Here is a 23,543-nt window from a genome sequence, read left to right as displayed (position 1 = left end):
TTGTTCTCCCAGTGTCGTTTGTTTGGTTTGAACGGCGGCAAATGTTAGTGGAAGATTGTCCATTCCAAGTTCTGCAGGAGAATGTTGCGGGTTGTCAGGGGTTGCCGCATGCCACGCAGGCTAATCTGGCAACACCAACGCCTCGACTCCCTTCTGCATGCCCCCCTGCAACTCTCACCAACTTCTACAGATGCGCCAAAGAAAGCATTTAATCAGGATGCATCACAGCTTGGTTTGGGAACAGCTCCATCCAAGACCGCAAGAAATTGCAGCGAATTGTGGACGCAGCCCAGACCATCACACACACAAACCAACCTCCCTTGCATTGACTCCATTTATACCTCACGCTGCCTCGGCAAGGCCAGCAGCATAATCAAGGACGAGTTGCACCCTGGCCGCTCCCTCTTCTCCCCTCTCCCATCAGGCAAAAGGTATAGAAGTGTGAAAACGCACACCTCCAGATTCAGGGACAGTTTTTTCTCAGCTGCTATCATGCAACTGAATCACCCTACCACAACTAGAGAGCAGTCCTGAACTACTATCTACCTCATTGGTGACCCTCGGACTATCTTTGATTGGACTTTGCTGGCTTTACCTTGCACTAAACGTTATTCCTTTACCGTGTATCTATACACTGTCAATGGCTCAATTGTAATTATGTATTGTCTTTCCACTGATTGGATAGCACGCAATAAAAGCTTTTCACTGCTTGAAGGGGGATCTCGTTGTCAGAAACGGTGCAGAAGAGATTGACCAGGAAGTCACCTGGAGCTGCCGGCTTGAGTTATAGGAAGAGGCTGGATAGGGGCATTTTTCTTTGGAGTGTAGGAGGCTGAGGGGTGACCTTATTGAGCTGCACCAAATCATGAGGGGCATGGATAAAGTGAGCACTCGCTGTCCTTTTGCCAGAGTAGATGACTCAAAAACTAGAAGGCATAGGCTTAAGGTGAGAGTTGAGGAAGGTCAGTGTCTGGAATGAGCTGTCAAATAAAGTTACAGGTGCAATTGTAACTAGAGAGAGTACAGAGGAGATTTACTAGAATGTTGCCTGGGTTTCAACAACTAAGTTACAGAGATAGGTTGAATAAGTTAGGTCTTTATTCTCTGGAGCGCAGAAGGTTAAGGGGGGACTTGATAGAGGTCTTTAAAATGATGAGAGGGATAGACAGAGTTGATGTGGACAAGCTTTTCCCTTTGAGAATAGGGATGATTCAAACAAGAGGACACGACTTCAGAATTAGGGGACAGAAGTTTAGGGGTAACATGAGGGGAACTTCTTTACTCAGAAAGTGGTGGCGGTGTGGAATGAGCTTCCAGTGGAAGTGGTGGAGGCAGGTTCATTGGTATCATTTAAAAATAAATTGGATAGGCATATGGATGAAAAGGGAATGGAGGGTTATGGTATGAGTGCAGGCAGGTGGGACTAAGGGAAAAAAAGTTGTTCGGCACGGACTTGTAGAGCCGAGATGGCCTGTTTCCGTGCTGTAATTGTTATATGTTATATGGTAATTGTGACTTTCAAAACTCAATTTCACTGACGGAAACGAAGGGTTGGCATGGCCAAGTTTAGCGGAAGAATCTGTTTCCATGCTGTATAGTTCTGTAAGTCTAACACATTCACATACTAATCGTGGACGTGTTTTTTATTTATTTTGATAAAAAATGTTGCTAATCCTTTGGATGAGCTGAAGAAGAATCCAACTAAATTAAACTTTTAGTTTAGTTTAAAGGTACAGCGCGGAAACAGACCCTTTGGCCCACCGAGTCCGCACTGACCAGTGACCCCCGTACACTAATGGTGTCCGATACACACTAGGGACAATTTTACATTTATACCAAATCAATTGGTACCTACAAACCTACGTACCTGTCTTTGGAGTGTGGGGGGAAACTGAAGATTTCGGGGAGAACGTACAAACTCCGTATAGACAGCGCCCGTACTCAGGATCAAACCCGGGTCTCTGGCGCTGTAAGGCAGCAACTCTACCGCTGCGCCATCGTGCCGCCCTAAAGATGTATTCTTCACAAATTAATTCAGCTGGTGTTACTGTGTCAATGATTACTGTCCATGTGTCCAACTCAATGACTATTTAACGAGGCAGGGAAACAGATGGAGACTGAATGAGACTGGGTAACGGATTGTAGATCTTGTCACAACTTATCAGTTGGTGTGCATCGTATTTTGACTATGGCAAGTTAAGACAGGTTTATTGTCATATGCACCAGTGGGGTGAGTTGCAGGTACAATTATAATCTTGCTTGCAGCAGCATCACAACAACAGATGCAGGCAACATGCAAACACATATATTAAACACCAATTACACAAATTCTGCAGGACAGTAAAAAATGACCGTGCCGAAAAACAAGACATTAGTTTATACACAACTAGAAAACACACAAGTTCAACGGGGGTGCAATAGGTGAAACTTAATGTTCTGTTACCGAGGTGATTTAAGAACCTTGGGTTGTATTGAGTAGGTCGGCACGGCGGCGCAGCTGGTAGAACTGCTACCTCACAGCGCCAGAGACCTGGGCTTGATCCTGCCTTCGACTGTTGTCTGTGTGGAGTCTGCACCTTCTCCCTGTGGCCCTGTCCTCTTGGTTTTCCTCCCACATCTCAAAGACGTGTAGGTTTGTAGGTTAATTGGCCTCTGTAAATTAGCCCCAAGTGTGTAGGGAGTGGATGGGATAGTGGGATAACATTGAACTAGTGGGAACAGGTGATTCACGAGACTCCATGGGCCCAAAGTCCAGTTTTCATGCTACATATCCAAACTAAACTAAATTAAGTACCCGATAGTTGTTGGAAAATACTGTTCCTGAATCGAGTGGTGTGGGACGTCCGGCCTCTCTACCGCCTGTCTAATGGTCGCTGCAAGAAGAGGGCCCGGCCCAGATGGTGGGAATCGTTGATGATAGGGGTAGCACCTCATGTAGATGCTTTTGATGATGATCTTCACTGCAGCCAGTTGAGGTTTAGCAGTTGGATATTCCCTCCCAGGGATGAGGACAAGGACGGTACTTATAACAAACCTTAGTTCTTGGCCAGCAGAGACAGATTGTGCCTGGATGACAGAAGCCGGATAAATGTCATATTGCGATGGGCATTGTTGCAAGGCAACCATCCCGGGAGGGCACAGGGCAGGACGTATGAAGAATTTGGGAAGAGGGCTTGGGCAGCTCGACTGAGTGTTAAAATCCATGTCAAATGTACATGACCTCATTCCACCCTGGAATGGTTTAAGTGTTCAAGGGAGATACAGCAGTTATTGGTCAAGTTATGTTCATATGTTCATTGGTGATAGGAGAAGAATTAGCCCATACTACGCCATTCGATCATGGCTGATCTATATCTCCCTCTTAACCCTATTCTCCTACCTTCTCCCCATAACCCCTGAGACAAGTACTAATCAAGAATCTATCAATCTCTGCCTTAAAAATATCCATCGACACTCTCCACAGCCTTCTATGGCAATGAATTGTACAGATTCACCACCCTTTGACTAAAGAAATTCCTCCTCATCTCCTTTCTAAAGGAACGTCCTTTTATTCCGAGGCTATAACCTCTAGTCCTAGACTCTCCCACGAGTGGAAAAATCCTCTCCACATCCCCTTTATCTAAGCCTTTCACTCTTTGGTAAGTTTCAATGATGTCTCACCTCATCCTTCTAAACACCAGCAAGTGCAGGTCCAGTGGCCTCAAATGTTCACCCATTCCCTCTGGGATAATGTTCGTAAACCTTCTGTGTGACCATCTCCAACGACAGCACATCCTTCCTCAGATATGGGGCCCAAAACTGCTCACAATACCCCAGATGCGGTCTGACCAGTGTCTTATAAAGCCTCGGCATTACACACTTGATTTTTATATTCTAGTCCTCTTGAAATAAATTGCATTTGCCTTCCTTACTACTGATTTGACTTGCAAATTAACTTTTTGGGAATCCTGCACCAGCACTCCCAAGTGCCCATTTCTGAAATTCTCTCCCCATTTCAAAAATAGTCTACACCTTTATTCCCACTACCAAAATGCATGACTCCACACTTAGCTCTGCAGTATTCCATCTGCCACTTTTTTGCCCACTCACCCAACCTGTCCAAGTCCTTCTGCACAGTCCATGCTTTCTCTACACTGCCTGCCCCTCCACCTATCTTCGTATTATAGAAACGTAGAAACATAGAAAATAGGTGCAGGAGAAGGCCATTCGGCCCTTCGAGCCTGCACCGCCATTCAATATGATCATGGCTGATTATCTGTGAACTTGGCCACAAAACCTTCAATCTCTCATCCAAATCATAAAATGTTGTTTTAACAATACGTTTGGTAGTTGGAGAAAGCTGTGTCTTGAGCTTAGGGGTGGCACGGTGGTGTAGCGGTAGAGATGCTTCCTAACTGCGCATGCAGCTCCAGAGGCCCGGGTTCCACCCCGACTATGGGTGCTGTCTGTATAGAGTTTGTCCTCCCACACTCCACAGACGTGCAGGTTTATAGGTTAATTGTCTTGGTGTGAATGTAAATTGTCCCTCGTAGTGTTAATGTGTGCGGATCACTGGTCGGTGTGGACTCGGTGGACAGAAGGGCCTGTTTCTGCGCTGTATCTCTAAACTAAACTAATCTGCCTCAGAGATGTGACGTCAAATCTGTTCTTTATTTTTCAGGAGAATTTGATGTTGTAAAAGCTGGTGACCTGGTCAACGATGTGGTGTGCTTGTGTAAAGAAGGGAAACACTGCGTTAACAGAGACTGCGAGATCTGCACAGGCGATGATGCCTGCCCGCCAGGATCAGGAGTCAAAACCCCAGGTGAGGCGCAGTACTGTGGACAATGGGTGAACCAGTCTCCCCATGGCGAAAGCCCTCATACAATGATAGATCTGCAGAACATAGAAACGGGCCCTTCAGGCCAATTTGTTCGTATGGGCCAATCTCTGGAAAAAACGAACTTAGAAAAGTTTAATGACCAGGACTATCTTTAATGGCGTTAATCATATAATATTTGATATATTTTCTATACCATGGAAGGAGGCCATTCAGTCCTTCAAGTCTATGCCGGCTCGGAGCAATCCAATCAAACACATTTGTCATGTGGAGTCACAGGTGTGAGGGGTGATGGGGAGAAGACAGGAGAATGGGGTTAGGAGGGAGAGATAGATCAGCCATGATTGAATGGTGGAGTAAACCTGATGGGTCGAATGGCCTAATTCTGCTCCTATCACATGACCTTATGACCTTTCCTCACTTATTTCCTTATCAGCCAGATGAAGTTGCATTCCCTCGAGCTGCCATTCACCTAAACACAGAGTAATTTACAGTGGCCTGTTATTCCACGGATCCGGTATTTTGGGGGGATATGGGAGGAAGTCAGAGGACCCAGAGGAAGACTTACGTTCTCAAGGAAGACATGCAAACTCCACGTGGACAGCACTGGAGATCAGGATTGAACTTGAGTTGCTGGAATTGCAGGGCAGATGCACTAACCACTGCAATGCTGTCCAGATACAGACTGTGGAGTGAATGGGGTGTTTCATTTCATGCTCAGTTCAGCACACAAACATGGAGAGCACACAAACAGACAAACACCTTGCCTGACCTGTTGAATTAGGAACAGAAATAGGAATAGGAATACTTTATTGTCACATGTGACTGGGCACAGTGAGATTCTTTGCTGCATACACAATGTATACAAATAGCAGCCACCTACAGCTCTGACAAAGTTACAAAGCACGCCAGCTCCTACATTTGTCCCCCCCCCCAGTCCCCCCTCCCCTCCCCCCCCCCCGCAGAGGAGACTGCAGATGTTGGAATCTCCTCGTCTGTGCTTGATAGAGGAGGCCACATCATTGGAATCTCTGGAACCAAAAAAAACCCAAACTGCTGTAAGAACTGGGAACGTCAGGCAGCATCTGTGGAGGCAAAGGGACAGAGTGTTGTGGACAGAGTGCATTGCTCTGCAAAACGGTTGCCGAGTCTGCGCTTGGTCTCACTAATGTAGAGGAGGCCACATCATGAGCACCAAATGCAAAAGACTAGATGGGTGGAGGTGTATGTGAATTGTGCATTGGCTTGGCTCTCTAGATGGAAGTATGGGGGAAGGTGCGGGATATCGAGGAGACCCCAGTGAGAGCCTCGTCTATAATGGAAGAGGGGAACCTAAAGAATGCAGACATCTCCGATGACTTAGTATGGAACATCTCATCCTGGGCGCAGATGCGGCGTAGACAGAGGAATTGGGACTAGGAGATAGAGTCTTTACAGGAAGCAGGGTGGGAAGAAGTGTAGTCTAGAAAGCTGTGGAAGCCAGTGAGTTTGTAATACATGTCAGTCAATAGTCTGTCTCCTGTGATGGAGACGGTGAGATCTAGAAACGGTAGGGAGATGTCGGAGTTGATCCAAGTGAATTTGAGTGCAGGATGGAAATTAGTGGTGAAGTTGATGAAGTCAGTGAGTTCTGCATGGGTGAAGTCATCAATGTAGCGGAGCTAGAGTTCGGGGATAGGGCCAGTGCACACCTGGAACAGTGATTGTTCGATGTACCCTACAAAGAGGCAGGCATAGCTGGGGCCCATGCGAGTGCCCATAGCCACGCCTTGGATTTGGAGGAAGTGGGAGGAGTCGAAGGAGAAGTTGTTAAGGGTAAGGACCAACTCCACTAGGTAGAGGAAAGTGTTAGTAAATGGAAATTGGCTAGTTCTGTGATCGAGGAAGACACAGAGCGAGGGCTTTAAGACCTTCCTGGTGGGGGATGGAGGTGTAGTGACTTAACATGGTGGTGTGTGTTTTCACACTTATATACCTTTGGCCTGAGGGGAGAAGAGGCAGTGGCCAGGGTGCGACTCATCCTTGATTGTGCTGCTGGCCTTGCCGAGGCAGCGTGAGGTATAAATGGAGTAAATAGAAGGGATTCTATGCCTTCCCCTCTGCCATTCTGGTCAGATCGCTTGCAGTTTTGCTGCCTGTGCAAAAGCTTTCAGAAAATGAACCAACTGGTTCTGTCTGATAACAGCCACTGGTGAATAGAAATGACAGTGACTTCTTTAATCTCCTGGCCAGGCGATCGAAAATACAATGGAACAGTGTGTGAGGAATGCAAAGACGGATTCTATTCCAATGTCTCATCCTCTACCGAGCCTTGCAGGAAATGGATAAGGTAAGAACCCACGTTCAGAGATGGAGCCTCACAACAGTTGTCACTTGGTGAACATGGTGGTGGAGAGAGGGCTGTGTTGTGTGTCGCTGCCTCTTGTCTCACCTCCAGAAGCCCGGTTACTCTCCAGGGTACATCCGTGTTTTTGATTTAGGATGGCTACATCTAGACGGACATATTTCTGGAGGTTTCAACCATGACCTCTGTTGGATGAGTAATTAACAACATAGAATTAGGAGCAGAGTCTGTTGTTTGATCCCTTGAGCCTCAAGATCAGGGATTGTGGGGGGCAAGGCAGGAGAATGGGGTTGAGAGAGAAGATAGATCAGCCGTGATTGAATGGCAGAGTTGGCTTGATGGGCCGAATGGCCTAATTTTGCTCCAAGAATTTATGAACGTATCTTCTTCCTCAATGCTATTTTCCCTCATGCCTTGAGTTATTTGATATTCCGTTTCAATCCCATCAATCTGTTTCAATAAACTCACTGATTGAGCCTGTGAAGTCACTTTGCAGAACATTCCAAAGATTCATCACCCTCTGCGTGTAGGTATTTCTCCCCATCTTAGTCCTATGTCTGCCCTTATTCTGTGATCCATGGTCCAGACACCCCAGCCACGGGAAACACCTTCCCTGCCTCTAGCCTGTCAGGCCCGGTAAGAATTCTGTGTATTCAGATCGCTTCTCATTCTTCTGCAGTCTAGAGAACACAGTTATCTCAATTTTTTGTGGCAAACACATTCTTTATTAGGAAAGTACTGATAGTTTTGCTATAAAGCAGATTTCCATGTGTAAATTGGCTATATTTGTTTTTAAATCTCTGAATGGGCTCGCCCCGCCTTACCTCTCTGAGCTGCTCCACCCATACGCTCCTGCCCGGTCCCTCAGGTCAGCTGGTCAGCTGCTCCTGGAGGTACCGAGGTCTAGTCGGAGGCTCAGAGGGGATAGAGCCTTCTCTGTTGCTGCTCCGGCACTCTGGAACACCCTGTCGTTGCACATCAGACAGGCCCCCTCACTGTCCATCTTCAAATCCAGAGTTAAAACACATTTGTACTCCCTGGCTTTTGACCATGCCTGAGGTTTTGCTTCTGTTTGTGGTGTTTTTGATGTTTCTTTATTTTACATGTCTTTTCCTACTATTTCTTTTGATTGTTATTTTTGGTGTGTATTAACTTTTTTGTCAATGATTAGTGATGTACAGCACTTTGTTGCAGCTATGTTTGTTTTTAAAGTGCTCTATAAATAAAATTATTATTATTATTATTATTATTATTATAACGTGAGTGAAACATGAGTGAAAGATTAGGGAACATTACAAACATTAGGAACGACTTAAAATGACATTGAAAATTGATGCTGGAAAAAAAGATGAATGGGGGGAATAAATAAATCAACCATGCAACCTCCCTGCAATAATCGGACACCATTGTCTCTTCAGAACACAACTGCCACTTTAACCATGGGTGGCCATTGAAATGTATACATCTATTGACGTTTGTACCACGAAGCTCTGTTAAACAATGTAATATGCAGTCTTTAACATTTTTAGTTATTAGTAATAAAAGGGAACTAATTGCTATTGAAGAGACATGTACTTTTGGATATCCTGCAGGAAAAATAACATTGTTATTGTGAGACTGAAACACTGTAGCCCTTAACTCCCTTTACCCTAATGATACTGTTGTTTTTAATAATATGATTTTTTAAAATAAAGTGTGGTTTCTAAAGTCTCCGTCCCACTTAGGAAACTTGAACGGAAACCTCTTGAGACTTTGCGCCCCACCCAAGGTTTCCGTGCGGTTCCCGGAGGTTTTTGTCAGTCTCCCTACCTGCTTCCACTACCTGCAACCTCCCGCAACCACCTGCAACCTCCGGGAACCGCACGGAAACCTTGGGTGGGGCGCAAAGTCGCCAGAGGTTTCCGTTCCATATAACCATATAACCATATAACAATTACAGCACGGAAACAGGCCATCTCGGCCCTACAAGTCTGTGCCGAACAAATATTTTTCCCCTTAGTCCCACCTGCCTGCACTCATACCATAACCCTCCATTCCCTTCTCATCCATATGCCTATCCAATTTATTTTTAAATGATACCAATGAACCTGCCTCCACCACTTCCACTGAGAGCTCATTCCACACCGCTACCACTCTCTGCGTAAAGAAGTTCCCCCTCATATTACCCCTAAACTTCTGTCCCTTAATTCTGAAGTCATGTCCTCTTGTTTGAGGTTCAGGTTTCCTAAGTGGGACAGGGGCATTAGGAACCCAACAATCGTGTTATAATAAAATTACCTGCAGAACAAAACTATACATCATACCCCAAGCAGCGGCTCGCCTGCAATCCGTCTGTCTTTTCCCTTTTTTTATTGTTTTCTTTTGTCTTGTTAGATGCATGTTTTAGTTTATTTTTAGTTGTGTATGGGGGTGGTGGGGGAAACTTGTTTTAACCTCTTCCTTCGAGGGGATGCGACCTTTTCTTTGTCGTATCTCCGTCTCCGTCTGCGCTGAGGCCTAATCATGGAGCTGGCGGCCTCCAACTGGAGCCGACCTCGAGGCTCCAGAGGCAGAGCCTGTGGACTCACCTTCGCGAAGCTGGCCGACTTCAGGACTGTGGTGGCGCTGCAGCTGCGGCCCGACTTCGGAGCCTCGGAGGCTTCGGCCGCGGGCCCAGTGGACGTCAACATCGGGAGCTCGCAGATTCTCCGGAGCCCCCACAACAACAGCTTCGTCCGCTGGACTGGAGGGTGGCAGCTTCACCCGCCCCGGGCCGCGGAGTTTGAATCGGCCCTTCGACCGCGGGACTTACCATCACCCGGTGGGGGGCCCAACATCGAAGGCTGGATCACCTCAACGCAGCGGGAGAACAAGCAAGGAAGAGATAAGACTTAAGACTTTTGCCTTCCATCACAGTGAGGAGGTGCCTGGAGATTCACTGTGGTGAATGTTAAACTGTGTTTATTGTGTGTTCTAATACTTTATTTTCTGTCATGACTGCAAGGTACGCACTTTCGTTCAAACTAAAAGTTTGAATAACAATAAAGGAACTCAACTCATGTATGATTATACCAAAACCCTATACAGTTGCTGAAATATTACACTTGCTTATTGACCTTCTGTGAGATAACACCAAGGTCTCTTTGTATATTAATATCTTCCCGTTTGCCAAAAGGTATTCAACTTTTCACTTTTATGCAATGATATGGATATTTCTCCACATTATATCTCATAACTGTCTGCCAAATATACTTTTTCAGATAAAATAGGAAATCCTGGAAGTATTCAGGATATAAGATTCCATCAAAGGAGAAACTGGGTTAATATCTCAGTTCAAATTGAGGAAAGAATGCAATCTAAAAGCTGCAGGCTTTGATTTTTAAAGGGAGATTTAATCTAGAGGTTAAGGCTCTATAAGTCGTGGTCAGACCACATTGTGAGCAATTTTGGACCCCATATCTGAGGAAGGATGTGCTGGCGCTGGAGAGGGTCCAGAGGAGGTTTACGAGAATGATCCCAGGAATAAAGTGGGTTTACGCATGATGAGTGTTTGACAACACTGGGCCTCTACTCGCTGGAGTTTAGAAAGACAGTAAATGGCCCTAGACAGTGTTGTAGAACAGTAACAGTAAGACCTGAGATAGACACAAAAAGCTAGATTAACTCAGCGGGTCAGACGGCGTCTCTGTAGGAAAGGAATAGGTGGTGATGTTTCAGGTCGAGACCCTTCTTCAGTCTGCTGTCTGACATGCTGAATTACTCCAGGTTTTTGTGTCTATCTTCGGTTCAAACAAACATCTGCAGTTCCTTCCTACACAGTAAGACTTGGGACGCGGGTACATGGTTCCCTGAAAGTGGTGACACCGGTAAACAGGGTGGTGACAAATGCTTTTAATATGCTTGACGTAATCAGATGAGGGATTGAGTACAGAAACTGGAATTTTATGTTGCAACTGTACATGCCGTTGGTGAGACCATACGTAGAGTATTGTGTGCAGTCATGCTTGCCTGGCTATGGGAAAATGTCATTATATTGGAAAGGGTGCAGAAAATATTCATGAGGATGTTACCAGGACTGGAGTGCTTCAGTTATAAGTCGAGGCTGGATAGTTTGGGACCTTTTTCCCTGGAGTATAGTAGATTACCTTATACTGGTGTATAATATCGAGATGGTGTGGATAAGGTGGATTGTCACAGACTTCACCCCCGGGGAATGGGACCCAAAACTAGAGGGAAATTTTAGGGTGAGAGGGGAAAGATTCCAAAGGGTTCAAAATGGATCACAGAGGGTGGTGGGCTTATGGAATGAGTTGCCTGAGGAATTGCTAGAGGCGGGTATAATTATAATGTTTAAATGATATGGACAAGAAGGATTTTGAGGGATAAGGACCAAACGCAAGCAAATGGGACTTTCTCGGCTAGAAACCTTGGTTTCCAGATGGTCTGAAGGATGTGTTTTCATGCTGCATTGCTATGACTATGACAATGAGATTAGTAACTCCTGCCAGGCATCAGGTTGATAAGACCACACATGTCCAGTGCGCTTTATTAAGCCCCCCCCCCCCCCCCACCGACAAACCATTAAATTGCACAACACATTGTGTGGGAACAAGAAGGCAGATTATTATCTGAATTAGGAAAATGGGAAGTGCAACGAGACCTGGGTGTCCTTGTACATCAGTCTCTGAAAGTAAGCATGCTGGTACAGCAGGCCGTGAAGAAAGCAAATGGCATGTTGGCCTTCAAGTGAGAGGATTTGAGTATAGGAGCAAGGAGGCCCTACTGCAGTTGTACCCCAGTCGAGCAACTGGGGTTATATTTACTGGAATTTAGGATGAGAGGGGGTCTTATAGTAACATAGAAGGGGATTGGACAGACTAGATGCAGGAAAAATGTTCCCGATGTGGGAGTGGTCCAGGACACACAGGCGCGCACACGCATACACGCACACACACACACCACACACACACACACACACACACACACACACACACACACACACACACACACACACACACACACACACACACACACACACACACACACACACACACACACACACACACACACACACACAAATCCAGAGATTCACTCACTCACTCTCACACACACAATGGTTAGTGCATCTTCCCCATACAGTTACACCATAGTGGATGCATTTAATCAAATGATCAACATTATTTACAGCTAGACCTTGCAGAGTTTCTGTCCAGCACTCATGATTTACAATGCTGGGTATCTATTGATCTGTACTGAATGTGTCTATAAATACGCTCTATGTAGCTGCATCTCACTAAACATTGGTGAATCTTGTAGAGTGGCAGTTTGATAATGTCTACCATGAATTAAGTTAATGTAGATTTTACGTTCTTATTCCATAAAAATGTACCACATGTCAGGAAAATTCACTGCCTTTTGTAAACGGTGCTAGTTTATAGCAGCTGAGCTTTGCTGCCACCCTGAGGCCCAGGGTGGCATTGCTGTCCCCTGTCCCAACAACGGGAACAGATTTGGCCCTCAAAGAATGTTCCTTCAGTCGAACATTTCCCTTCCCCATCTCCCTGCCTCATAGAGTGATACAGTGTGGAAACAGGCCCTTCGGCCCAACTTGCCCACACCGGCCAATATGTCCCAGCTACACTTGTCCCACCTGCCTGTGCTTGGTCCATATCCCTCCAAACCTGTCCTATCCATGTATCTGTATAACTGTTTCTTAAACATCGGAACAGTCCCAGCCTCAACTACCTCGTCTGGCAGCTTGTTCCATACATCCACCACCGTTTGTGTGAAAAAAGTACCCCTCAGATCCCTAATAAATCTTTTCCCCTTCACCTTGAACCCATGTCCTCTGGTCATCGATTCCCCTACTCTGGGCAAGAGATTCTGTGCGTCTACCCGATCTATTTCTCTCTCATGGTTTTATACATCTCTATAAGATCACCCCTCATCCTCCTGCGCTCCAGGGTATAGACCCAGCGCACTCAACCTCTCCCTATAGCTCATACCCTCTCGTCCCAACTTCGATAATTAATACTCTGACTGATGAAGGCCAATGTGCCAAAAGTCTTTTTGACCACCTTATCTACCTGCGACTCGACCAAGGAACCATGCACCTAGATCCCTCTGCTCTACACCACTCCCCAGAGGCGTACCATTCACTGTGTAAGGCCTGCCCTTGTTAGACGCCCCAAGATGTAACACCTCACCTCACTTAAGTCAGGCCTTTGCAGCACACCGCCCCACTCACACATTCCATATGCACCAGAACACAGCATGACAGATAAATGTTGTTGTACAGTTAGAAGAAACGTCACCTATTCCTTTTCTCCAGAGATGACGTCTGACCCGCTGAACCACTCCAGCTTTTTGTGTCTATCATCAGTTTTAGTGCTTTGTTTGCTTTCTGTGGTGTTATCTGCTTTCTGACTTCATCTGCTCTCTGTCCTTGTGCTGGACCCAAGCAACGTGCTTAGAAAAGTATGGTGTGATGCCCTCTTTTGTTACATGGCACTCTCTATTGATGGGCTCTGGGGAGAGCTGGAACTCTTTGAGAGGGCTAGCTGAAGACTAGGTGCATATTGGCAGAAACAGATCCTTTGGCCCAAGCAGTCGAAGCTCCACGCTAGTCCTTCCTCGTCCTAATCCATCGGTGAGCTCCTCCATTCCCTTCTTCATTACATCCTGGAGTAGCCTCTCCTTCCATCCCTGTACACGTTGCACTTCGCCCATCCACGAGGGGACTGAGAGAAGAATTCCCTGCAGCCTCTAGCTGGATATCCCTTCCCTGGTACAGCAGTGTGAGCTGAGGCCAGGTCTACCAACCCTAAACTCCACTTGGATTGATTCTGGTGTTTGCTGAGTAATCTGCGGGTTGGGATGCGGGAGCGAGCACCATTTGTCTCACGGCTGTTTGTTTCTTTACAGCTGTGCATCACTCGGACTGATTGAAGCCCACGCTGGGAGTTTGAAGACTGACGTTGTATGCAGTGAGTACCCTCCAGCAGCTGGAGCCCAATCTTCTCGATAACTGGGATCTGTTTTAGTTTAGATTAAAGATACAGCAGAGAAACAGGCCCTTCGGCCCACCGAGTCCGCACTGATCAGCAATCCCCGCACATTAACTCTATCCTACACACACTAGGGAGAATTTTACATTTACACCAAGCTAATTCAGCTACAAACCTGTACGTCTTTGGAGTGTGGGAGGAAACCAAAGATCTCAGAGAAAACTTGTAGGTTCAGGCATGGTGCTAGAGGATTAGATAACATATAAATATTATACTCCTATTTAATATCCACCAGGCCTTGGTGGTGAGGAAAGTTTCAGAAATAATAATTAGCTGCAAAATGTGCAGTGACTTGGATGGATTGATTAGAGACAAACAGCAAAGTGTATCAAGGTTCAAGAGAGTGAAGAGTGTTTTGTCATAGATCCCAGATAGAAAAATGAAATTCTTATTTGTCTAACTAACTTAAGGTCCTGTCCCACGAGCATGCGACCTGTATGCGGCAAGCGCGACCAAACCGGAAGCGGGGGCCGCGCGGAGGTCAAGTGAGTGACGTGAAGTTTGAGCAAAGTCCGCCGGGCGTGCGCAGGTTCAAGACGTGCGTACGGCGTCGAGGCGGCTGCGGGGTGGCAGGCCATTGCCGCGCGGAATTTTTTGATCACAGTCAGTTTTTCAGAGCCCCGCGTGATGTCGGGACCCGCTCCGCACAACTCCATACGGCTCCGGCGATTGAAGTGGGACCGGCCCCGCGAGGCCGTACGGCTCAAACGACCACGTTAGGTCGCGCTTGACTAATGGAGTCGCATGCTCGTGGGACAGGCCCCTTAGAGTTGGTTAAACCAGAGAAGGTGAGACTATCCACCCTGGAAGAGAGAAGAATAAAGACAAAGAGAGATATGCAGATTTTGAATGGTATAGACAGGAAGAGAGAGACTGTTCCCGCTGAAGGAGGGGTCAAGAACTAAGGGCACAGAGTGAAACTGATTACGTGTAGATCCGAATAAGAGAAGGGTCTTTATACAAAGTATATTTAAGGTCAGTGGAAAGTATGGAGGCAGATTCAAATACTTGTGGTAAGTATCTCACAGGAAATAGGGTTAGGAGAAAGAGCATAGACGTGGGACTAGGTGGATCGCTCCTACACAGATCTGGTGTGGACATGGTGGGCCGAATGGCCTCTTTCTGTGTTTCAACCATTCTGTGACTCAGTCGCTCCCTCCAAACTACACTAGTGTACACACCCTGTCACCTTGTGTGTTTTATCCGGGTGCTCCGGTTTCCTCCCACACTCCAAAGATGTACAGGTTTGTAGGGTAATTGGGTTTGTAAATTATAAATTGTGCTCTAATGTGTAGGATAGTTTTGGTGTCCGGTGTCATCGCTGGTCAGTGTGGACTTGCTGGGCCGAAGGGCCTGTTTCCACGCTGTGTCTCTAAATTCATTCATTCATTCATCATCGTTGACAACATCAGCGACGCAGTGGTGCTGGTTTCCAACAGGAACGGTGACAGACGCACCACATATCTCTGTCCTCCAGTTCCTGCGGACTTCCACCGCTGGGAGTCTAGGATTTTGGCGTGTGTGCGTTATCATCGTTCCTTACAATGCCATGTATGACAGTGATCGCGACTTGTACTGAAGTGTGGATGGCTGTTGGCTTACTAGAAGCTCATCCGCCCGTTGACAGGTCTTGTTTTAGTCCTGCTGGGGTTCCACAGCCCCCTCCTCACCTGGAAAACCAGGTGGGGGAGACTGTTGAATCGCCGACTATCCGTCCATGGAGCAGGTAGCGCGGGATTACATGGTACCCGTGGCAGGGGGATTCCCCCCGACTTATCTCTAAAAATACTTGAAAAAAAAAAAAGTCTAAAGCCCCTGATATGGAAATATATTGCCATTCATTCATTGTGAAAATCACAGAGAGACCCAGACCATGGCATTTTCACCCTGTGGACTGCAGCCTTTCAGACGTAAGGCTTCCCAACACAAGAGGTGGACAGCAGCTACAGGAGCTCCACCATGGCCACAGCAGAGAATGACGCTACCTTTCAAAGTACATTCCAGCTGCCGGGTAACAGAGTTGTCCTTTTATTTCAGGTGTGCCGTTACAAGGCACTGGATGTTGCCGTGGTGCAGTGATCTCCCTGGCTCTGTTTCTCATCATCTTTATAGCGCTGTTTGTCTGCAGCGTGCTGGGTGAGTTTTCCCCGCTGTGACAGCCATTCTAACTCTTGTGCTGGTCTAAACAAGACCAGCGGGGCAGGCAGCATCTCTGGACAGAAGAAACGGGTGACGTTTCGGGTCGAGACCCTTCTTCAGACTGAGAGTCTCTCGGTCTTTTTTCTCAGTCTGAAGAAAGGTCTCGACCCGAAACTTCACCCATTCCTATCCTGAGATGCTGTCTGTCCCGCTGAGTTACTCCAGCATTTTGTGTCTACCTTCGATTTAAACCAGCATCTGCAGCTCTTTCCTACACAAGACGACTTTAAAGCTGGTATGACTTGGGTGGGGGAGGGATGGAGAGAGTTGGGATACAGGGGTAATGATTTCACTGTTCTGTTGTTGGTACATACTGCATGACAATTAAACACTCCCCCTTGACCTGGATTAGTCCGATTTCAAATGCAGGCAAAGTGAATGCCAGCTCACAGTATTTAAAACACTGTATGGGATGAGGAAAAAAGATTTTAAGCAGAGAGGTTTGGCAGATTGAAGACCAGAAAGGAAATTTACACAAGCAGGCAGCTTGAAATACTGGAATAGCATTTTATGTCAAACTTCATCAAGAAAAAAGTTGATATGAGTCTCAGCAAAGGAAATTGCCACGGAGATTCTGGATGAGTTAGAAATTAGGAATAGTTGGTAGCTGAAAGCTGTATAAATCACCTGGGCAAGATTGAATGCATCTCAGCTTGCTGATGGAAGGAAGGGATGTAACTGCAGAGATCCTGTTCATAATCATCAAAGCATCTGTAGGTTCATGCACAGTGCCAGAGAATTAAAGTCCTGTCCCATGGCATTAGTTCATTTCAAGAACTCTCCCGAGTTTAAAAAAATCAAACTTGTGGTAAGCACGGAGAATGAACGTAGCGGGTATGTTGGAGCTCGGGGACGTCTTAGCGACTCGTAACGCTAACGGCAGGTACTCGGGAAACATAGAAACATAGAAATTAGGTGCAGGAGTAGGCCATTTGGCCCTTCGAGGCTGCACCGCCATTCAATACGATCATGGCTGATCATCCAACTCAGTATCCTGTACCTGCCTTCTCTCCATACCCCCTGATCCCTTTAGCCACAAGGGCCACATCTAACTCCATCTTAAATATAGCCAATGAACTGGCCTCAACTACCTTCAGTGGCAGAGAATTCCAGAGATTCACCACTCTCTGTGTGAACATTTTTTTTCTCATCTCGGTCTTAATAGATGTTCTTCTCATCTCGAAAAATGTTCTTCTCATCTCAGTTTTAAAGGATTTCCCCCTTATCCTTAAAGTGTGACCCCTTGTTCTGGACTTCCCCGACATCCGGAACAATCTTCCTGCATCTAGCCTGTCTAACCCCTTAAGAATTGTGTAAGTTTCTATAAGATCCCCCCTCAGACTCGCTAACAGCAGGTAAGCGCGGGAAGACTCGTGAAGATTTTTCAACATGTTGAAAAATGTCCACGAGAGCCCCGAGTACCGACGAGCGGCCATTACCGTAAATCTCCGAGTTCGAATCAGGGCAAACTCGGGAGAACCCTTGGAATGAACTCGTACCGTGGGACATGGGTTTTAGAAAATTATTAATGTTACATTCTTGTTTAAACCCGCTAAGCCTTGGTGGTGAGGAAAGTTCCACACTTCATAAAAGGCTGCAAAATTTGCAATCACTTAGATGAATAGATTAAACGATCAATTACTTTATATAATAGTGGCTATTATGACTTTTAGGTTATGTCTACCAAAACCATGCTTGATTGGTTGGATTAACCTTTACCAGTTGGATTTTTACCAATTGTTTTTGCCACATGATAACTTTCTGAATATAGATTTAAATGGGAAGCGTCAGACAAGTTTGTCACCATCCCGGCTGGTTGTAAGGCTTGAGCATGTCGTACAAGAGACCAGTGTGCCCCTCCCTGACTCACAGTCTGATGAAGGGTCTTGCCCCGAAACATCACATATCCCTTTGCTCCAGAGATGTTGCCTGACCTGCTGAGTTACTCCAGCTTTATCTTCATGTACGTGCCAGACCTTCTGGGATTGGTAAAAGAAACCTTTAGTCTGAAGAAAGGTTTCGGCCCGAAACGTTGCCTATTTCCTTCGCTCCATAGATGCTGCTGCACCCGCTGAGTTTCTCCAGCATTTTTGTGTACCCACAGTAAATTTAGTTTAGTTTAGAGATACAGTGTGGAAACAGGCCATTCGGCCTACCGAGTCTGTGCCGACCAGCGATCCCTGCACACTAACGCTGTCCTACACACACAAGGAACAATTAACAATTTTTACCAAAGCCAATTAACCTACAAACCTGTACGTCTTTGTAGTGTGGGAGGAAACCGGAGATCCCGGAGGAAACCCACACAGCTCATGGGGAGAACGTACAAACTCCATACAGACAGTGCCCGTAGTCAGGATCGAACCTGAGTCTCTAGTGCTGTAAGGCAGCAACTCTACCGCTGAACCACCGTACCTCCAGGAAAAGTTAATATGAGAACGCCTGAAAGTTGTGAGCAGCGAAAGATGAGGTTGCCCGTATTCCAGTAACATGTGACATCTCTTTTCCTGCAGGTTATCTGAACGCCCCAGTGAATGCTATTCGAAGGCTGGTGAGTATTATTTTTTGCAGGGATTGATAAGGGATAAGAGTGAGACTGTGCTTCTGCTGAGCTGGGGTGAGCACCTCCCACCTTAATGTCTTCATTTTAGAGACCTGTATCCACTCAGTTCCACAAGTGAGTGGGTGGGAGGGTGGTGCCATTTATTTCAGTTACTTAGCCAGCATGGTACACCCATCCAGTGGGTGCCCCAGTGATGTGAGCTGGTCTGAGACACACCCGCACTGTAAGGGATCCTAGCTGTTGAGGGTAAGTCATACCCTCAGAATGCCCTGGACATCCACAGCATTAAGGTCTAGAATACCTAGCTGTTGGAGAGTGTTCCAGTACTCCCAGCATTTCAAGATGTCCGAACTATCGGAAGGGACCCCATCCTGTCCAGGACAACCCTGCTTCAAATATCACAGTCAGTCCACAGCACACCAAACCTCCAGCGTCTAAATACCAGGCGTAGTCATGCAGAAAGGAAACAAACTCATCCTAGTTGACCAAGAGACCCATCTCAGCTGGTCCCATTTGCCTGCTTTTAGCTGATATCTCTCTAAGCTTTTCCTATCTGTGTATCTGCCTAACTAACTTTTAATGTACCCACCTCAACCATTTCATCTGTTAGATCATTCCATGTATGTGCCACCTACTGTATGATAGATTCTCCCTCTGGTTCCTGTTAAATCTTACCCCCCTCACCTCAAACCTATGCCTGCTAGTTGTGATTCACTTACCCGAGGAAGAAGCCTGTGTTCCCCTAATGATTTCTGCACCTCTCTACGATCACCCTTTAGTCTCCTCCGCTTCAAGGAATACACTGCTAGCCTGTCCAACCTCTCCCTGCAGCTCAGGACTCGGATCCTGGCAGCATCCTTGCAAATCTCCTCTTTCCGTTTTAATGGCATCTTTCCGATAGCAGGGTGTCAAACACGGAATATTCTGGAACTTCAAACTCCAAGTGCAACCTCACCAATGTCCTGTAAACTGTAACATAATGTCCCAACTCGAGGTTGCCACAGAAGGCTATGGAGGCCAAGTCAGTGGATATTTTTAAGTCAGAGATAGATAAATTCTCGATTAGTACAGGTGTCAGAGGTTTTGGGGAGAAGGCAGGAGAATGGGGTTAGGAGGACGAGATATATCAGCCATGATTGAATGGCGGAGTAGACCTGGTGGGCTGAATGGCCCAATTCTACGGCTATCCCTTATGACCCAACTTCCATACATAATACCTTGACCGATGAAAGCCAGCGCGCCAAAACATTTCTTCACCAACCCATCAACCAGGAGACGCCATTTTCAGAGAAAATGTCACCAGTGTGATCTGAGTCCAGCAATCCCAGCTGGTCACCACAAGGGCTGCAGATCCAGCTGTCCTGGGTTTACATCAGCGGCTGAAGCAGCATCACTCGCGGATCCACCGAGATTTACAACAGATGGAGATTCAGCCCTTTACATCCACACAAACATTGTATGGGAATATGAGAATAGTGAAAGGCTTGGGTAGAGTGGACGTGGAGAGGATGTTTTCACTGGTGGGGGAGTTTAGGATTAGAGGTCCTAGCCTTTGAATTAAAGGACGTTCTTTTAGGAATGAGATGAGGAGGAATTTATTTAGTCAGAGGGTGTTGAATCTGTGGCCACAGAAGGCTGTGGAGACCAAGTAATTGGATATTTTTAAGGCAGAGATACTGCCGATAGATTCTTGATTAGTACAGGTGTCAGAGGTTATGGGGAGAAGGCAGGAGAATGGGGTTAGGAGGGAGAGATAGATCAGCCATGATTGAATGGCGGAGCAGACTTGATGGGTCGAATGGCCTAATTCTACTCCTATCCCTTATGACCTTATGATACTGGTGGAGAAAGATCTATCCAGCTCAGTGCTGGTCCCAGTTCTTGGTCTGTGGCCCTGTTTAAAAACTCACCAGCTAGTTCTTGGAAAGCTTGTCTCAATTCACTAGCTATGGTTTACACACTCTATATGATTAAATTGAGGGTTAAGTTTCAGTTTAGTTTATTGTCACGTGTACCGAGGCTCAGTGAAAAGCTTTTGTTGCGTGCTATCCAGTCATGCAGTCTATCCAGAAAGACAATACATGATTACAATCGAGCCATTTACAGCGTATACATACGTGATTAGGGAATAATGTTTAGTGCAAGGTAAAGGCAGCAAGAAGCCAGCCAGGGTGCAGGCCTTTTGTGTTTATGGTAGTCCTCTTTAAATGTCTCCATCTTCGGGCAACTGGCACCAAATCTCTGCTACTCTGGGTGTAGCTTCTTTCTGTCATTTCCCATCTCAGTCTGCCCTCTCACTGGCACTTATGCTGCCTAGTTGCTAACCCTTCTGATGGACTTCCATCTCAGCCTCTCTCTCCTGTGGATGAACTGGGGTATTGTGTGACTACACAATGGGGTCTACTTGACTGGGGTTGGGATCCTCGCTGGTTGCCCATGGTTAGAGCAGGCCTTGCATTAAGCCTTGCGATAATGACCTTCCTCACATGGACTTGAGGCATCTGTGTTTTTGTTTTTAAGATGAACAGAGGAGATGGAGAGATGGACCCTGAGAGAGTGGCCCATGAAGACAGGCTGCTCCATGGTGTCCCCATGGCAGAGAGTGGCCTGCACACAGGGATACAGGAAGAGGGCAAGGACAGCCGTCCTTCTCAGGAGGAGGAAGAGAATCACACTGCCACCTCGATTAGGGTGATTAACGGCGATCAGGATGCTAATGGGAACGCAGGACGGTAGTGGATAGATGGAGAAGAGATCTCGTTGTGAATCAGTGGCTGTAAAAATATCCCTCAGATTTGAAAAGCTTCCCCTGAAATATTGTGGATTGTTTACATCCAGGGCATTTTAGAGCCATTTTATTGTAGTCCCACACACTATAATCCCCAGTAATGTTACTCGCTGGATTGGTGTACCAAGGGATTCCTGGTCTGTTCTAAGCATTGGATCTACAGAGGTCACTCTCAGTGTTGGCATGTCCACAGACATTGATTAGCTTGGTCCAACGTCCTTTGTGCTGCAAGTGTCCATGACTTCAAATCTCTGCATTGAGCACTGCTGTTCAGAGTTGGAGCAGAGACTGGGTACAGGGAATAGGTGCGATGTGGTTGGACTGTGCCGAGGTATCTACCTCCACTTGAGGTCGTGTGCGCGTCGTGACAACGAGGTTTTGGCTCGCTATCACCGAACGTTCTCTCAACATCGCCGGCTTTGGCTGAACATATGGAACGATCTGATCTCTCAGTGCCTGTGAGAAGCTGCCAGTGGTCCCAGGGAAGTGGCCAGCGTGAGACCATAGCTGCCGAGCGACTGTGCCGTGTGGAGCCGTCCTCCGGCCATGACTAGACTCTTCAACAGAGGAGGGGAGCAAAACATCAGCTGGAATAATGGCGAACACCTCACTCAAATCAGATGAGAGTGAAGTCTTTGGACCCTCATAATGTTCTGTACATTGAAAACATTTGCCACCATTTTGACGTCACACCAGCTGATCGATTCCATATTTTACAAGAGGGGCGAGATTCTTTTACCTATCACACTTGGGATTTTTCAGCTGCTATGATAATGACTGTTATAACAGTAATCAATCTGAGTTTACTACAACAATACCCTGCAATAATTTTGTATTTGTTCTGGGAGGGAAGCACACGTGGACCCCGATAAAAGGTTCTCGTTTCAGAGGGTGACCTGAGGCTTGGTGTGGAGGGTCCCTGATCGGTTTGGCTTTGTCTTTAATGTACCGTGGTCTGCTCAAGCTCCAGCAGTTAAATTGGGAACCTAAAACTAATACTTTATGTGATTAAGCAAATTTCTTGTTAAATGAATAAGCTTACAAGAGAGACCGAGAAAGTTAATTAAATAATTAATTTGGTGAATGCGAGTTAATAATGGGAATGCAGGAAAGAATGCATTAATGCAGAGCTAAATAAGCAAGATAACACAGGAGCTGAACGCCACTTTGTCTCAGAGATTTGAAGGTGAGGGCAAGTTCTGCCAGGTGGAGAAATGTGGAGGAAAATTGATTGGGACTCTGTTCAAGAAAGAACCAGAGGGACTTGGGACCTTCCAGGTGGGGGATGGCTGTGAAGAAGGGTCTTGACCTGAAACATCACCCATTCCTTCTCTCCAGAGAAGCTGCCTGTCCCGCTGAGTTACACCAGAATGTTGTGTCTACCTAAAGGGATTGGATGTTCATGGTGAAGATGAAGAAATTTGGGCATTGAAACTAAGAGTTATTGGAGAGTTGAAGGGCATGCAAGGTTTTTTGGATGCATCTCATCATATCTTAAACCAGCATCTGTAGTTCCTTCCTACACTTGTTTGAAGGTGAGTGCTTGCAGAGAGCAAGTAACCAAATATGCGATGCCACTATCACGAGGAACTTAGACTCAGTGGAGCATGTCTCCTCTGCTTAGAGGCAGTGGAGACATGAAGTGGAGACATTCTACCGTTTCAGAGATGGTGGGGAGGGGCCGGGGTTGGTGGGGGGAGGTACGTGGGACACTTATACCCAGGAGCCAATCACACAGGTTGCATTTGGATGGTGGCATGTGATGAGAGTTGATGATGTGCTCT

General features: G+C 46.4%; 1 protein-coding gene across 1 annotated transcript in view; it reads left to right on the top strand.

Moving 5' to 3' along the window:
- LOC129707180 (tumor necrosis factor receptor superfamily member 5-like) overlaps positions 1-22,843 on the top strand; it is an 80,210-nt gene extending 57,367 nt beyond the window's left edge. The window contains exons 4-9 of the mRNA XM_055651986.1: positions 4,661-4,804; positions 7,052-7,148; positions 14,067-14,128; positions 16,247-16,345; positions 18,922-18,959; positions 21,492-22,843. Coding sequence (XP_055507961.1) covers positions 4,661-4,804; positions 7,052-7,148; positions 14,067-14,128; positions 16,247-16,345; positions 18,922-18,959; positions 21,492-21,707 — 656 coding nt within the window. The 3' untranslated portion in view covers positions 21,708-22,843. The remainder of the gene's footprint in view (positions 1-4,660; positions 4,805-7,051; positions 7,149-14,066; positions 14,129-16,246; positions 16,346-18,921; positions 18,960-21,491) is intronic.
- The last annotated feature ends 700 nt before the right edge of the window (positions 22,844-23,543 follow it).

Source organism: Leucoraja erinacea, chromosome 21 (genome assembly GCF_028641065.1).
Source record: "Leucoraja erinacea ecotype New England chromosome 21, Leri_hhj_1, whole genome shotgun sequence".
NCBI lineage: Eukaryota > Metazoa > Chordata > Chondrichthyes > Rajiformes > Rajidae > Leucoraja > Leucoraja erinaceus.
This window is presented reverse-complemented; position numbering and strand designations above follow the sequence as displayed.